At 33.7% G+C, this 18,871-nt stretch overlaps 2 protein-coding genes across 8 annotated transcripts in view; both read right to left on the bottom strand.

Annotated features, from left to right (window-relative positions):
- LOC131674343 (ephrin type-B receptor 1-B) overlaps nucleotides 1–18,871 on the bottom strand; it is an 819,189-nt gene that overhangs the window by 598,155 nt on the left and 202,163 nt on the right. The gene's annotated exons all lie outside the window — the stretch shown is intronic.
- Nucleotides 11,253–12,899, bottom strand: LOC131674032 (piggyBac transposable element-derived protein 3-like). The gene is made up of 3 exons (XM_058952477.1): nucleotides 12,645–12,899; nucleotides 11,377–12,299; nucleotides 11,253–11,280 (listed from the first exon to the last, which is right to left on the bottom strand). The coding sequence occupies exons 1-3, from the start codon at nucleotides 12,897–12,899 to the stop codon at nucleotides 11,253–11,255; spliced, it is 1,206 nt and encodes a 401-aa protein (XP_058808460.1).

Below are 18,871 nucleotides of genomic sequence, written 5' to 3'. Positions count from 1 at the left end.
AGAGAGGCAAAAAGATGCAAGAGTGAAAGCGAGGGGAGCGAGATGGAAGGGGAGGGGGGAGAAGGATTGGACAACACGATAAGAGAAGTGGGAAAAAGTAGTGGTACAGAAGATATAATGGAAAAGATACGGGTAGATATAAGGGATTTAAGAGAGGCATGGGAGGATGAAAGGAAAGAATGGACAGAAATGTTTAAAGAAATAATGGGCAAAATGGAAAGAATGGAGACAGAGGGGAAAAGAAGAGAAGAAAGATAGGAGAAAGAAATAGGAAAAGTTAGGAGAGAACAAGAGAGAGAGAGAAGAAAGAAAGAAAGAGACGAAAGAAGAAAGGGAAAAAGCAGAAAGTAGAGAAAAGAAACTGCAGGGCAAATGGGGTGAGAGGATGAACCAGTTGGAAGAGGAGTGCGTAAAATTAATAGAAAGTATAGAAGGAGGAAACAAGAAGCAAAGAGGAACAGAAGTAGACAATAAGGAAGAATTAGAGTATATGAGAGAAAAAATGGATTGAGAAAGTAGGATAAACAATATAATAGGGACAGACTTAGAGGGTGATTTAAGATGGGAAAAGAAGGGAAAGGCAGAGGACTGGTTAAGGGAGGAACTAGAAATGAAAGGAGAGATAGTGAATCTGAGAAGAATAGGAGGGATAGCGGGGAGGGATGATCGGAGAGAAAGAGGAAAAAATATGTGGCAAATTAGATGCGCTTCATGGGAACAAAAAGAAGGAATTATGAAGAAAAAAAAGAAGCTGGGACAGAAAAAGATATATATATATAGATCAGGACTGGACGTGGAAGCAGAGGAAGATAAGAGAGGAAGTAAGAAGGAAAGCGAGAGAAATAAGAAGTAAAGGTAAAGAGGTAAAGATGTGGCAAAACGGGGTGAAGTCAGAGGAAGAAGAATGGTGGTGGAGCGAGAAAGAGGGAAAAATGGTAGGAAAAAGGGAGAAAGAGTTTCGAAAACAATAGGGATAAAAGAGAGAGAGAGGAGGGAAAGGCGAGAAAGGGAAGAAAGGCTGTAAAGATACTATTCTGGAACGTGGAGGGGTTGAGGAGCATGGAGGAAGTCGACTGGAAATATGTTAGGGAATTCGACATAATAGGGCTAACGGAAACCTGGGTGAAGAGGCAAGGGGCAAGAACTGGCATGGAGAAACAACTGAAAGAGTACAACATAGAGTGGAGAGACTCAAGAAGGGAAGGAAGAAGGGTGAGAGAAATAGGGAAAGGAATAATGGTGGTAAGAGAGAGAGGAAAGGGATGAGTAAGGTTGAATGGAAGAAAGAAAGGACAAGTGAGGTAATAGTAGGAGAAATAAAGATCGGAGGGAGGAAATACATGATAGCATCGGTGTATATGCAAGACGAGAAGAAGGAAAACTATGAATACCTAAGCGAAGAGATAGAGGAGAAGAGAGGAAAAACAATAATTATAGGGGGAGACTTCAACGCAAGAACAGGAAATGAAGGGAGAGAATGGGAGACAGAACAAAACCTAGAAGAAATAAAGGCCAAGGATAAAGTGTGAAACGCAGAGGGAGAAGAAATGATGAAATGGCTAGGAGAAAGGGGCTTAGTGATAACGAATGGGAGAAAAGAAGGAGATGAAGAGGGAGAAATAACATATAGGAGCGAGAGGAATGTCAACGATTGACTATGTAGTAGGTAACGAGGAAGGTGATGAGGCAATAAAAAGGGTTTAAATAAAAGAGAGGGTAAAGTCGGACCGCTTACCAATAGAGGTGGAATTGTGAGACAATAGCGGAAGAAAGAAAAGAAGAGGAAGAAAGAATGATAGACGACTGGAGCGAAGAAGGTATAAGGGAGTATCAGAGATAGATAGACGCAATAGAGGGAACAGAAAAATGGAAAGAGATAAAAAATAGAGTGAAGAACGCAGTTGTAAAAAAGAATATAAGAGAAAAAAAAGGATAAAAAAAAGCTGGTGGAGAAAAGAATGTAAGATAAAAAGGGCTAGGGTGATGGCAGAGTTAAATAAGGTAAGAAAAGGGGAAGGAGACAGAGGCAAATACCTAGAAGCAAAGAGAGAATACAGAGAGAAAAGAAGAAAAGTAAAAGAAGATGAGGGGAAAAGAGTGGCAGAAGAAATAAGAAAAGATAAGACGAGAAGAAAATTCTGGGATAAAGTGAATGGCAATAGGAAGAAAAGAATGGAATTAGATGAAAATATAGGAATAGAAGAATGGTTAAAGCACTTCAAGGAACAACTGGGAGAGAAAGAAAAGGAAGAAAGCAAAGGGGAAGAAACCGAAGATAGCGAAGGAGAGGAAGGTGAAGAAATCAAAGAAAGAGGAGTAAAAGAGGTAATAAGAAAAATGAAAAAGAAAAAGGTGACAGGAGAAGATGGTATAGCAAATGAAGCGTGGATGGAAGGCACGGAAGGCTTGATAAAAAATATGACAAAATGCTTAAACGGAATATGGAACGGAGAAGGATATCCGGAAGAATGGAGGAAGGGAATAATAGTACCAATATATAAGAAAGGGAGGAAAGAAGAAGTAGAAAACTATAGAGGAATAACGCTAATGGACACGGGATATAAAATATATGCGGAAATATTGAGGAAAAAGAGAACTAGAAGCTAAAGAAACGCTAAGCGATACGCACATGGGATTAGGAAGAAAAGAGGAACAATGGATGCAATATATATATTAAAAACAATAATATGGAAGGAAATATGGGAAAAAGAAGGAAAACTGTTTGTATTCTTTGCCGACATAAAGGCCGCTTTTGATAAGATAAAGAGGAAGAAAATATGGGAAACAATGAAAGAGAAAGGGATAAATAGATAAATTAGGAAAAGAATAGAAGAAATATACAAGAAAACAGTAAGGTAAAAGTTGGAGAAGAAATAATTGGGGAGTTTGAGACTTACAAAGACGTGAGACGTGCCATTTGAGCACCACTCTATTTAATCTTGCCTTCGCCGACCTGGAAGTGAAGATCAAACAGGTGCAGGAAGGAGGGGTAGAGATAGGAAGGAAGAAAATATGGACATTAAGATATGCAGATGATATAGTGATGATGGCAAAGAGTGAAAGTAGAATGAAAGCAATGCTGAAAAAATTAAAAAGATACCTGGAAGAAAGGGGATTAGAGTTAAATGTAGGAAAATCAAAGATGATGAAATGCAGGAGAGGAGGAGGAAGGAGGAAGGAAGAAGAATTCGAATGGCAAGGTGAGAAGATAGAGATGATTAAAGAGTACAACTACTTGGGGTATGTGATAATCAGAAATAACGGAAATAAAAAGCAGATAAAGAAGGTAGAAAGGAAAATAAATATGGGACTCGAAAGACTATGAGGGCTAGGAGAAAAGCTATTTGGAGAAAATTGGGAGCTAAGGATGAACCTATTCGATGCACTGGCGAAAAGCGTGATTATGTATGGAGCAGAAATCTGGAGATGGGAGAGATATGAAGAAATAGAGAGACTACAACTAAAATACATAAAGTGGGTATTAGGATTAGATAGAATCACTCCAAGTTACTTAATACGATGGGAAACAGGAAGACAAGAAATGAAAGAAACAGCATTAGAAAGAGCAATGAGGTATGAAAACAAAATTAGAGAAGAAAGAGATGGCTCAATAAAAAAAGAAGCATGGAGAGAACTAAAGAAAAGGGAAAGAAATGAAAAAGATAAAAAGGGTAAGAAGGAGGAGAGAGAGGAAAGGCTAGAAAAAAGTAAAATATACAGAGAGAGGGAACAGGGAGATGAAACGAGGGAAGAGTTTTGGGAAGAAATAAGAGATTAGCTAAAGAAAAAAGAAGAAAAAGAACTAGAAGAAAAACTAGAAAAATCAAGATGTACAAACAAGTGGAAAGAACTGAAAGAAGAAATGAAAAGGTATAGGTTAAAGGAAATTCAAAGAGAGGGAAGAATAAAAGGCCTACAAATAAGGGAAAGGTTTAGGTTAGGTAATGAAACGAGAGGAAGCAGGTATTGGGAAAAAGAAGAAAATAAGAGATGCAGAATGTGTATGAAAGAGGAAGAAAATTGGGAACACATAGTAGAAAAATAAGAAAAAATAAGAATAGGAAGCAAAGAAAAGATAGCGTGAATGATGAAGATAAAATAGAAAAGAAGAAGAAATGAAGAGAAGAAAGAAAAAGAAAAACAAGAAGACGAAACTGCAAGACCCTAAGGAGAGACGGAAACAGAAGACAGAGAAGCAAGACTCGCAGACACATCTACCTACACACACATACACACACATACACATAAAACACGCATACATGCGCAAACATAAACATACACATGCACACACACACACAAAAAACAAGTACTAGCAACTACACAAGCGAAAGGAAGCAGGTATTGGAGGATGGAGCAAAATGAAAAAGAAGAAGAATCGAAGAAGAGAAAGAAAAAGTTAAATTAGAAGACAAATTATAAGATACTAAGGAAAAATAAGTGAGGTTGAGGAAAGGAAAGGCAGAGAGAGCAATAGGAAATAAGAAAAAGGTGTCAAAGCCCTAATAAAGAGAAAGATAGATAAAATGATTAGCAAGAATGAGAGCAAAAGCAAAGGCAAAGGTGAAAAAGCAAAAAAAAGTAACAAAGGAAAAAGTTGAAAAGAAAATATGCAAGAAAGAGAAAAACAGAAGAGCGGAAAAGGCAGATCTTGGAGAGAGAGAGAGAGAGAGAGAGGAAGAGAAGATTAATCAACAGAAAAATAGGAAGAAAAGAGGAACAGACAGGCGCAGAAGACAGAGACACAAGAGTTGCAGACACACCGACATACATACACACATATGCAAAATATACACACACAAAACACATACATCGTCGACTACACAAACACAAACTGGACACGAGACACAAATAGTAATGTAAGAAATAAAATAAACCAAATGTAACATAAGTTGTAAATAAAAAATATATATATAATAATTTAGATACAATTCATTTTCTAAAACATTGTATTATAAGAACACATACGGTAGAAATAATCATGGATCGTATATAAAAATATATATATAGACAAAAGCAATGTAGAAACTCAATTAACTACGTTATTTAATCTGTGAGATATGTTGACGTTAATGAAATTAATGAAAATTTTGTAAATATCCTCAACAAATCAACGAAAAACATTTATAGAAGCATGATAGTACTGAAAATTATCATAATACAAGTTTTAGTAAAGAAGTTTTATTACTAGAATATTTAAATACACTATCTCCTCTATCTATTCCTTTTTATGAATTGAACTTAAAGTTGAATTGTTTTATTATGCTCATTCGAAATCTTAGTATCTGAAGGGTTATGTAATGGTACTAGATAGTTAATTTTAAATCTTTCTAATAATTTGTAAAAGTGTGAAATATTAACTGATGATAAGAAAGGTGATATAGTATTTATAAATCGCACTACATTATATTCATTAGAAACTGATTATTCCTTCATAACGACGCTAGTTTCCTATTAAAATAGATTTTGCAATGACAATAAATAAGGCACAAGGGCAAACTTTAGAAAAAGTTGAAATAGATTTAAGAAATGATGTTTTTAGTCATGGATAATTATATGTGGCTTTATCTCGAGTTCGCTCATGCAATTCAGTAAAATTATTTATAAATAGTACTGATCAAAATAGTATTAAAAATTATGTTTATAAAGAAATATATCATTAAATATTTTAAATTTTAAGTAATTTTTTAACTGTACAATTTTTTTAATTTTAATTTTAATTTTATTTAATTTTCATTCTATCTTACGTTAGTGAAGTAAATAGTTTGGACTCTAATTGTTTTATTTATAATCGCGTTTCCGAGAGTAAGCAAGAAGTTGACACGTGAATGCTCTATAGGTATTGATATATCAATAATCACCGAATAGCGAACACAGTATTTGCTGTTTCGATGAGCCGTTTAAAATATAATTGAGTATTGTTGCATTTATCGAGGAGAAGCCCTACAGCGCCGCAGCGAATATTCAATTTCATTTCTAGGCCATTCTTAATTTCAGGGAGGAGATAGTCTAAGGCTACTTTTTTCTTATAAGAGAGAGGAGTCTTATGAGTTGAGCGCTTAGATTATCGTAAGGAAAAGGAATGAGCAGGCTAACCACTGAATAATGAAATCAGTCTCAGAAAATAGCTGAGTCTTTATTTCGTTCAATGCTCGCGCTGCTAAGCAAGGTAGGATAATGAATCTTCTTGCCGCAGCGACGAGCGAATTTATACTTGCGAAATTGGCTCCTTTCTACGCTTGGTAGCCCCTACAACGCTATTTTTGATATTAGCATAAACTTTGTACAAGTTTTGTCGTAAAATGGCTCGATCGAAATTGAAAATTAATGATTTAAGAAATCAAGTAAGGAATAACAAATTTTTTAATATAAATCTTTCCTCAAGGAAAAATCACCTTTTAAAATTATATGTGATATATGTTGGAAATTTAACTAACACAGAATTTACAATAACTTTACGGAAAATTTTTACAGAAAAAAATCGCTTGTGAAAAGTGGAACATTATTCAAAATAAAAACGATTAACTTAACAATCCATTTTTGAATAATAATTAAAAAACGAATTTGTAAATTTCTCTTTTAACCATTATAAAATCAACAAATGGGTAACAATCGTTATCATTAATTTTATAGATATTTACAGTCGAATCGCTATCTCGCAACGCAATTTTAATTGTTTAAATAAATTATGAATTTTTTATTTATTGATAACTCAGTCAAAAATTAGTTATCAAAGTGTCAAATTCTTGCTTTTCTGTCTTAATACGCTTCGATCGCTATTGTATATTCAAATTTGCAATATACTTATTTGTTGCAAAATTACTAACCATATTTACTTATAAATTGAATTAAACTAACAAATACATATTTAATGACTATAATAACTTGAGATTCGAGATCAGCGCATAAAAATTGACTGAAAAATGCTTTTGTTCTGTAACGGGGTTGGTAACCGACGATTTATTTATGTGCGCGATCACGTCGAAGAGCGCGCGGGATTATCTACACGTTCAAATTCGAAAACCGGAGAGCAGGAGGGAATGGGCGTCAGTCAACCAACTTTCTACTGTCGTGAAATAATAACATCGAAATTACAGTCAAGATCACATACGAGATCGTTTATTATCTCTTATTTCTAACAATGTATTCGGCCCGCATGTTTATGTTTACAAAGCGCGCGCGCGACAATAACATGCAGTGTCGGATCGCTCGCCGCTCTTTGTTCGCTGGGTTAATACATGCACGCTTCTTATGGAGTACGAGAGATTAGTTATTAGCAATTATATAGCAATCGCGAAATTAAGCTGGCCAGCTTACCTGATTAGCAGTCGCACCGTGAGAGAGAAAGTTCACACTCTAATTTCGGGGAAAACCTGTCTTTGTCACGAGGTATCTCGAGTTTTTGGTTTCACCCTCGATGGCGAAACCCTTCACTAACGCACACTAACACGCACTCGATCTGCTCTGGCTCAGGCACCGCTCCTCTCGATGTATTCAGTTGACTCGGCTTAGCATTCCAAGAAAAACTCGGGAAAACTCGAACTACTATCTGCTACAGCTGAGTGTGCGGGTTCTAATCTTCGACTGGTTCATTTTCATACGCGCGCGTTCCGTCCCGTCGCGTGCCGAATTCCCTTATTACATTTGCCTCAACCGGTAGGTACTGCCCTCGCAGGCAGCCGCATGGTTGGGCTGTTAGAACTAATAAGACGTTTACCGTTACAGTTCATTAGAAAAAATTTTGCAATTGTCGATTTTGCATTGTAAACAATAATTTTCCCACGCTTGTGACGTCATGCTCCTTATATGGTCTTGTTTCCGCCGATTGTCCTAACACATTTACGTGTATATGAGAAGAGCGCCTTCGCTCAAGTACCGCTTTTCTTCAGTTTTCTTGTGTACGATCGGTTGTTATTTTGCAGTGGGAGAAAAGGTAAATCAGACTGGACCGTTATACGAGGGTCGTTTGAAAAGTCCGTGCAAAGTCAGAGAGATGGCGCTACTAGTGCGTATCAAGGTTATTTTCAGTTAGTGGCATATCTTGGAAGAGCACACACCAAGTTTCAGCCAGATCGACCAATTACTTTGCGTTTTACATTCGTTTCAATCAAAGAAATCGAGTGGTTGTAAAAAAATGGACGAAAAAGAATTTCATGTGTTGATTAAACATTACTTTTTCAAAGGCAAAACGCCTCAGGAAATTAAACAGAAGTTTGATAAACATTATGGTGATTGTGCACCTTCGATTAGAATGGTTTATAAGTGGTTTCAAAATTTTCGGAGTGGCCATATAAGCACAAAAGACGCTAAATATTCCGGATGCCCTGTTGAAGTTACCACTTCAGAAATCATTGATAAAATCCATGATATGATGATGGCTGACAGAAGAGTGAAGGTGCGTGAGATTGCTAGTACTGTAGGCATCTCGAGCGAACGGGTACATAATATTTTGCACCAACATTTGGACATGAAAAAGCTATCCGCTAGACTGGTGCCGCGATTGCTCTCGATTGACCAAAAACGAGATCGTGTGAAGTGTTGCAAGAATGGTTTGTATCTGTTCCAGCAAAATCCGCAAGACTTTAAGCGTCGTTTCATCACTGTAGATGAAACATGGATACATCACTACACTCCTGAGACCAAAGAATAGTCTAAACAATGGATTACCAAGGGGGAATCTGCTCCGAAAAAGGCGAAGTCAATTCCTTCGGCCGGGAAGGTTATGGCGACTGTCTTTTAGGATTCGCAAGGAATAATCTTCATCGACTATCTGAAAAAGGATAAAACCATTACAGGCTAATATTATCCATCGTTATTGGATCGTTTGAAAACCGAGTTGCCAGAGAAACGTCCACGATTGGCCCACAAAAAAGTCCTCTTCCACCACGACAATGCGCCAGCTCACGCCTCAGCAGTTATGGTTGCAAAACTGATGGAGATAGGGTTCCAACTCGTTTCACATCCCCCTATTCTCCAGACTTGGCTTTGTCGGACTACTATTTGTTCCCTAATATGAAAAAATGGCTGGCAGGGAAAAGATTTTATTCAAACGAGGAGGTGATTGCAGAAACGAATGCCTATTTTACAGACTTGGACAAATCCTATTATTTGGAAGGGATTAACAATCTAGAGCAGCGTTGGATGAAGTGTATAAGCCTAGAAGGAGGCTATGTTGAAAAATAAAAAAGATTTATTAAAATAAATCAAGCAATTTTTATTTTTGCACGGACTTTTCAAACGACCCTCGTATATATATATAATTAAATATTGTCTTTCAGACATCACCTATAATGTCATCTAAATTGAATCAAGAATTAAATCTAATTAATGGAAATGGAAAAGATGCTGTGGCAAATAACGACGCTGTGCACAATGATGAAAATGTTTTGAATAAAGATACTCCCGGTGAGCAGATGATCGATCCACCGTTATACACACGAGATGAAGATTTTGATGAGCTGCAGGATCAGGATAATACCACGTAATTATCTATTAATAATTAAATAATAGGAGATCTATATGTACACACACACACACACACACACACATGTAATATAGTTCTATCTAATTTATCTATATATTTTTTTTATTATTTTTACCTATAATATTTTTTTTAAATGTATTGATGCAGGATAATTTTATGTATCCTGCATTTTTCCTTTAAGTATAGTATGGAGATCATTTTTATTCTGCTGAAGGAAATATGCTTTTAAATATTCAGTTTCTTTTTAATAAATATTGTGCATGCAGTAGGTTATACGATAGATTTTTAAAAAATTGTAACTTTTTCACAAAATTAGAAAAATCGGTATATGCTTCATGAAAGTAGATTTTGAAAGTAGAGTTTTACAAATCCCCTTTTTTTTATTTAAAACTAAGATACGTTCAACATCTCATGATGAAAATTGTTATTGGAAGTGTGAAAAATGTTATTTAAAATTACAATCTATTTTTCAACTTAAAGTATAATAAGCAGTAGTAAATTATTTGAAAGTTGAATAAGTTAAGGAGGTTCTTTTTAAAATTACTTTTTTTTTTAATTTTCTTGTTTGTCTGTTTTTGTAATGAAATAATAAGATATCTCGATTAAGTTCATGCTCTTGCTTTTGTTGGAACGAAAATCCAGTATGAACTATTTAAGTTTGTTCTCAACAATAGGAGCAATAAAAGAATCATGTGTTTAGTGTTGGGCAGAACGTTTATCCAGCTATATGAATATGAAGCTGTGATTGGACGTGCAGTTCACTTTATTCACTTTTTCACTTTTTAAGTTTACATATAGTTATTTAACCCATTAACGACCAAAGAGGTCAGTTTTTGGACATATTTTTGATCGCAAAATTCATTTGTAAAACGAAACAATAAATTGATCCAGGGTACCATACCTTATGTTTTTGGGTGTGCTGAATCTAAATCCGGGCTCAAAATTCAAAAATTTTGCTTACAGAATTAAATATGGCCGATTTTTTATAAAAAAATAGGGAAATTTTGGAAAAAAAATTTTTTGGAATTTTTTGTTTACCATAACACATGTCAATCTCGAAATCTTTCTTCAACCATGAGTGCACAAAATTGTTGAACTTTAACAGAAAATTTTTATATTTAAAGTTTTTTTTCCAAAATAGCGGAAAAAATGACAAAATCTGGAAAAAAATGCGTTTTAGGTTACTATTTTTTTCTCAAAAACTATGAGGTTAAGGAAAAAGTTTTATACAACAAAAATGTCTTATAATTTGTCAAGGAACACTATAAAAACTTTTTTTAATTTTTCAAAAAATTACAGAATTGAAAATTTTAAAAAAATTTCTAAAAATTCTGGAAAAATTAGAGAGTCTTCTTTGACTAATTCTAAGACATTTTCGATCTTATAAATTTTTCCGAAAAGCTTATAGTTTTCGAGAAAAAAATTCTCAAACAATTGTGGAAATTCTATTCAACCGTTTCAACTTTTGTAATTACATAAGATAAGTTGGGGTATAAACGTACCAAAGTTTAATTTATCAAGAGGTTCTAAATAAAGTATTGCGTAAGTACCTCTAAAGTGTGACTATTTTCAGTTTATCTTTATATTTTACTCTTAGCGTAACCCAGAGACAACAGCGTGGACGTAGTAAAATCATGTCTCCTTCGAGGTGCTTGTTTATAGTGAGTCCCCTTGCCTCTCACTCCTCGGGGTGCTTTTTTATAGTGAGTCCTCTCGCCTCTCACTCTACGAGGTGCTTTTTTATAGTGAGTTCCCTGGCCTCTCACTGTAATCAGACATGCTTTGCTTTCATGCATGCACTGCAAAAAAACAAATTGCACTTCTCACAGTACACATATGTTCTTATTGGACAAATGGAACACTTGTTCTGTTTCTTTTTTCGAATTGTTGTATGCTTTTCCTTATTTTTTTCAGCATCATGAATGTAACTTTCCGCTATTGATATTGTAAATTCTTTAGTTCCAACTTTTTTTTTACTATCATCAGCAGTATTGAATATTACAACTGCATTTGTAATTGCTGCTTGGATAAGTCTAATGAAAACCACCCACGTCCACTTCTTTAAACGAATACTTGGCAACAAATTGTTACAGTGACCGTCGTGTACATCAAGTCCACCCATGGACTGATTATAAAGGTGAAAAGCTTGCGGAACTGGTATATCGACTTTTTCTTTTTCGATCGAACTGTATAGTATCTCTTTGCTGATGATAATGGAGTGACTGACCCCTGCAGCTGTAGATAGTATTGATACTGGCTCTGAATCCATAACCGTGATGTAATTGATTCCAGAGTTTTTTTCATGCTTTACTGCATATGTTCCACATGGAGCCTTTTTATGAATGACATTTTTTACTGGGACACGATTGTCTCTAACAGTTCCAGTACATTTCAATTTTAATCGGTTTAAATGCACAACAAGATCCAAATTTGTAAAGTAATTGTCAAAATAAAGATGATAAAGAGGAATTTTTGCATCAGAAGTCAATTCAAAAAAAGGCTTCAATAAATGTAAAACCACGCGAGATCCTAACGCGCATTTAGATAACTTATCTCCTATTACAGAGTTCTTTCCACAGTATAAATCTATATTGAATAAGTATCCATTAGCAGCACACAAACTCCAAAATTTAAGACCGAATCGTGTAGGTTTTCCTCGTATAAACTGTTTCAAACACGTTCTAGCATACGATTTAGCCATCATTTCATCCTCTGATAAAGCTGATTTCCAAAAGCCAAACTTCAGAATATTCTTTTGAAACAGTTTCAACAAAGCACGAACTCGCCAAGCCTTATCTTGTCGATCTTTATCTTTGGCCTTTGAGTATTTCAATTTAGACTTTATGATTTCAAAATGAGATCGTGACATTGCTGAAGAAATTTTTTCACAGGATAAAAAAGGGTCAGTTGACCAATAATCTCTTTGAGATTTTCGTTTATTGAATGAACTTGTTATAATGATTCCAATGAATGTATTTAGATCGACTAATGATAAGTCAAAATGATTTTCCTTACATGCATCGATAATATAATTTTTCATTTCAATAGAAAAAAAATGTTCAAACAGTTCTTTTGGATCACATTTTCTAATTTTTTCTTTTGTAGATCTAGGAAATAATATTTTATCTTCAATTATGTCAGAATATATCTTTTCACCATCTACCCAATCAAATTTATGATCTTTTTCAAGCTTAGCTTGATCAGCTTGATAACTTTTTGAAACTCTCTTGTAAGTAGCTTTCGGTATTTTTTCATCACGGTAATTATCTGAATCACTATCTGAATCATTTTCAGAATCTGACGAACCAGAATATTCTGCATTTGGTATCATGCAATTTTCATCATCGTCTGTGGTGCATGATTCAGATTCACTTCCAGATTCAGAAGAAACAGCACTTCTCGATCTTTTTCGAGGCATTGCTAGTATAAACACGAAAGTGTTAAGAAAATCTCCTAATTTCAAAGGATAAATTTGAATAACTTTTGAGTTGAAAAATTACGTTATGTTTATCGACTTCAATCGATCTGCCCAAATAGGTTTTGGTAAAACTTTTCTAAGAGAAGAGATGGGCTACGCTGAGAGTAAAATCTAAATATAAATGTTATGAGCACTCAGGTAATACTCAGGTAATACGATTTTTTCCTCCGACCTCATGGAGAATGGAAACCCCGTACATTTGCACCCCAACTTATCTTATGAAATTCCAAAAGTTGAAACGGTTGAATAGAATTTCCACAATTGTTTGAGAATTTTTTTCTCGAAAACTATAGGCTTTCGGGAAAAATTTATAAGATCAAATATGTCTTAGAATTAGTCAAAGAATTCTCTTTAATTTTTACAGAATATTTCGAAATTTTTGTGAAATTTTCAATTTTGTAATTTTTTGAAAAATTAAAAAAAAATTTCAAAAAATTTCAGAGTTTTTCTTGACAAATTATAAGTCATTTTTATAATATAAAGTTTTTTCCCGAACCTAATAGTTTTTAAGAAAAAAAATAGTAACCTAAAACGTATTTTTTTTCCAGATTTTGGCATTTTTTCCGCCATTTTGGAAAAAAAAACTTGGAATATAAAAATTTTCTGTTAAAGTTCAACAATTTTGTGCACTCATGGTTGAAGAAAGATTTCGAGATTGGCATGTATTATGGTAGAAAAAAAATTCCATAAAATTTTTGTTTTCAAAATTTCCTTATTTTTTTATAAAAAATCGGCCATATTTAATTCTGTAAACAAAATTTTTGAATTTTGAGCCCGGATTTAGATTCAGCACACCCAAAAACATAAGATATGGTACCCTGGATCAATTTATTGTTTCGTTTTACAAATGAATTTTGCGATCAAAAATATGTCCAAAAACTGACCTCTTTGGTCGTTAATGGGTTAATGTATAAAAAATATTGATCACACTCTGACATTCTTTTGATACGCTTTATAAATTACTGATGACAAATTTTGTCTTTTCGTTTATGCTAGCTCACGCCTCAGCAGTGAGCAAAACTGATGGAGATAGGGTTCCAACTCGTTTCACATCCCCCTATTCTCCAGACTTGGCTTTGTCGGACTACTATTTGTTCCCTAATATGAAAAAATGGCTGGCAGGGAAAAGATTTTATTCAAACGAAGAGGTGATTGCAGAAACGAATGCCTATTTTACAGACTTGGACAAATCCTATTATTTGGAAGGGATTAACAAACTAGAGCAGCGTTGGATGAAGTGTATAATCTTAAAAGGAGACTATGTTGAAAAATAAAAAAGATTTATTAAAAAAAATCAAGCAGTTTTTATTTTTGCACGGACTTTTCAAAAGACCCTCGTAGTTCATCATTTATGACTATAAATTATTAGTAAAAAGTACAGTACAATTATATCATTGAAGTGTAAATAGGTTCTAATTAAATATTTCCACATAGCCCACACAGTTCATTACAATATTTATTTACAGACCGTCGCATTATTGACTATATTAAATTAAAGGAAGAAAATTCTTTTCAGTAAATAGCAATATTCAATAACTAATCTGATAGTTTAACTATCGTGTAACCAAAGTAATCATCGCAAAACAGTGAATTACTTACCGGTTAGTACTTAAATGTACTGAAATGAGTTTTTTTTCGAAAAGGACCCTGATAACACATAATATCATAAAAATTAATTATCGACATCGACTAAAATCCGTATACATAAACAGAGTGCATATAGCTACAGAAAGATGAAAATGACATAACAGAGACTGTCCTAAACAAAGCCGAAATAAGAAGAATTTGAATCAAATCGGTATTTTCAAGGAGAATAGTTAGCAGTAAAATATTTGTAACAGTTTCTTAAATTGTTCGTGTCTATATTTATATACAGAGTGTCCCAAAAGTCCCGGGTCTGTACAAAAACTCGAAAGGAATGCGTTATAGGGAAAAATGTTTCAAATAAAGTTGATATGTTCGTTATTGATGAACTTGGTGATGACCTTGCTTTTAACCTCAAAGTTAATTTTCATGGTCATTTCAAGGTCAACTTTGATTTTTTAAATAAGAATCTCTATTTTTAACCTTCGATCCGGAGAAAGCGGGAAATTATACGTTCAACTGACGTATTATACGTGAGGTCTGAAAAACCCTTCAAGGTCATTTCAAGGTCAGCTTTCGTTTTTTAAATAGAAACACTTATTTTTACCCCACATTCAGAATTAGCGGAGAATTTTAGATTCAGATAAATTATTATGTGTGGGGTCCGGGAGACCCGTCAAGATAATTGCCAAGGTTATGCGAATTTCAATTTTTTTTTCTGTCTACTCTAATGATCCTACAATAATACGGTTTAGCGAAAAATGTTTCAGATGAAAGTTACTGGACTTTGAAAGGAACACTTCCTGTTGAACGCGACTTTAACCTTGACGTTTATTTTCTAGGTCACTTCAAGGTTATTTTTATTTTTCTTTCAAAAAGCCCTATTTTGATTCCGGATTCTCAAAAAGCGCAAAATTTTACATCCAGATATGTACTCACAACCGAGGGCCAGAAGAACTTCAAAAGTCATTTGTACAATATTGATTTTTCAAAATTGGGAACTCACTCACTTCATAATGCAAATTAGCAGTATTGTAGTTGATCTTGCCGAGTCAAAATAATAAGTATATTTCGTATGTATTTACATTATTTGACAACAAAGATTTCGGTAACAAAGTTACTCTCAGTTGGCGTTTTCTTGTATCTGTTACGTAGGCGTTACATTTTATAGAAGTCAAATTGCATACTGAGAAGTTCACTGAGAATTAATTTGTATTGAAGTTTTGGCGTTTAATTAGAAGTAAACGCCAAATGAGGGTAACTTTTTTACCGAAACGTTGCCAAGTAATGTACATAAATTTTATTATTTACTACACCTTCGACTCCTAAATTGTATGTTTTTTCGAACAGCAATCTTCTTTCTCGTTACAAAATCAATTTAAGCAGTCAATCGACAATCAGATATCTAATGGTAATCTTAATTTGTTGGGTCATTAATTTATTTGAAATAAATGACCTGTAATAATCATTAGAGTAGACAGAAAAAAATTGGAATTCACATAACCGTGGCAATTATATTTCATAGGTCTCCCGGACCCCACACAAAATCGTGCAACGACTCATTTTAAAGCTTAGGATATCTACTTTCTGATTCTGTGTGCGCCTTTGCAAAATCCAATATGGCGGCTACAAGAGACAAACTCGTAAACAAAAAATTTTATTTTTCAAATTTTTAGTAATAAATGTTAAAAAAATTAATATTTCATATTTTTTTATGAAAACCTGGCTCATTTCCTACAAAAAAGTAACAGAGACCATTTTCGCTAAAATGAAAAATAAAAATGTTATAATTTTTTGAAAATTTTCAAAAATAAAAAACTGCGATTTTTTACTCAGAAGGAAATAACTTTGGAAAAAAAATTTAAGGAACAAAATTGCTTGAAATTCATCAAAACACAAGTGTGAATTTTTTCGAATTCCTTTGAGCGATTTTTTTGAATTTTTGTAAAAGATCTTGGGAAGTTTTTTAATTTTTCAAACAATCCGATAAATCCAAAAAGCAAAAAATCGCTCAAAAGAATTCGAAAAAATTCACACTTGTGTTTTGATGAATTTCAAGCAATTTTGTTCCTTAAATTTTTTTTCCAAAGTTATTTCCTTCTGAGTAAAAAATCGCAGTGTTTTATTTTTGAAAATTTTCAAAAAATTATAACTTTTCTATTTTTCATTTTAGCGAAAATGGTCTCTGTTACTTTTTTGTAGGAAATGAGCCAGATTTTCATAAAAAAATATGAAATATTAATTTTTTTAACATTTATTACTAAAAATTTGAAAAATAAAATTTTTTGTTTACGAGTTTGTCTCTTGTAGCCGCCATATTGGAGCCGTCATGTTGGATTTAGCAAAGGCGCACACAGCATCAGAAAGTAAATATCCTAAGCTTTAAAATGAGTCGTTGCACGATTTTTTTGGTCACATCAAATTTTGGACACAGCAGTGATCCGGTTGACATAGATCGTCCCATATATATATATATATATATATATATATATATATATATATATATATATATATAATATTAATTATAAATATAATATTAATTATAAATATATTATTTTTATGTGAAGCATTTCAGAAAATAGTCTTATGTATTTATTACCTTCTGTCTCAAAAACTTGAACATTTTTAACATTTTTAAAATAAAAATTTTTTAACGGTCTGAAAGTTTGGCTCTACATAAATATTTATCTGTTCAATGTTATTTTTTAGTTTTGTTGTTATGATTTTTGATAGTTGCTGTACTATTTTTGATATATTGTTCTATGAATTCTGAAGAATAGTTTTGGAAAAGAATAAGCTTAACTAATTTAAAATTGTTTGTATGAAAGCTAGAATGAGCAAGTTTAAGACATTAGTTTAATAATAAATAAGACTAATTTCAGATTATGTGATTCTGGGTGATATGAATTATAACACAGTCCGACAAGATATTTGCACAAGCAAACCATACATGGTTCCCCGAAGAGTTTTTAGCGCTGAAACCGAATCCGGCCTCAGAATTTCTCCAACACGTCAGGATTTTGAGATATCCTAACCTAAAAGTGCGAAAATAGCAATTTTTGCCTATATTTGAGGTTATGTAGCACTACGAAATTCTCTATACACAAAAAACTATAAAAGATATCTTAAAGTAGCAGCCTAGTCCTTTCAAATGCCGTTGAATTTGCTCAAATAGCTTATTTTTTCTTTAAGATATTGTATTTTAAAGTTTTTCGATTTCATAAATATTGTACCTCTCACAACATACGATACAGCTTTGAAAGTTTCGACGTCGAATTTTTTGTCAAACGACTTCAATCAACTACTGTTCTGCAAGAAAATAAAGATATATACCATAGACAGGCTAACCTACCTTTAACCTAAATTATATCATTTCCACAAATCCTTACAACCCTTAAAAACCACCCCTGCCAACCTTCAAACAGGCTAACCTACCTACAATAAATCTGGGTAGAGCGAGTTTAATCGACTGCTTTTCTATGAGGAACCTAAGATCTCGACCACAGATAGGCTTATCTGTTTTCTCCTTGACGTAGTCTATCTCCAGATACCCTTACAACCCTCATAAACCGCCCTACCAACCCCCAAGCAGGCTAACCTACCTAACGCTGGTTAGAACGAGTTTAATCATTTGCTTTTCTATGAGGAACGTAAAATCTCAACCAGACAGGCTTACCTGTTGTCTCCTTGATGTACTCTATCCTCAGAAAACCCTACAACCCTCAGAAATCCCCTCTACCAACCCGCAAGCAAACTAACTCATCTAACCCTTGGTAGAGCGAGTTTAATCAACTGCTTTTCTGTAAAAAAATGAATATCTCATTGACATTGTCTCTGATATACCCCTCCTCAGGTAGGGGTGGTTTATAAGGGCTGTAAGGGTTCGTGGGGATGACGTAATTTAGGTTGAAGTTGGGTTAGCCTGTCCATGGTATATATCTTAATTTTGTTGTAGAACAGTAATTGATTAAAGGCGCTTAACACGAAATTCAACGTCGAACCGTTCAAAGTTATACGTTCTGAAAGGTACAATATTCATGAAATGAAAAACTTTGAAATTTAATATCTCAAAGAAAAAATAAGCAAACTGAGCAAACTCAACGGCATTTAAAAGGACTAGACTGCTTCTTTAATATGTCGTTTGTTGTTTTTTACGTGTAGATAATGTCGTGGTGCTACATAACTTCAAATATAGGTAAAAATCGCTATTTTCTCACTTTTAGATTAAGATATCTCAAAATCCTGACGTGCTGGAGCAATTCTGAGGCCGGATTTGGTTTCAGCGCCAAAAATTCTTTGGGAAAACATATATGATTTGCTTGTGCAAA

The sequence above is a fragment of the Phymastichus coffea genome, unplaced genomic scaffold, assembly GCF_024137745.1.
Source record: "Phymastichus coffea isolate CEN01 unplaced genomic scaffold, Cenicafe_Pcof_1.1 PCOF00014, whole genome shotgun sequence".
In the NCBI taxonomy this organism is placed as follows: Eukaryota; Metazoa; Arthropoda; class Insecta; order Hymenoptera; family Eulophidae; genus Phymastichus; species Phymastichus coffea.
This window is presented reverse-complemented; position numbering and strand designations above follow the sequence as displayed.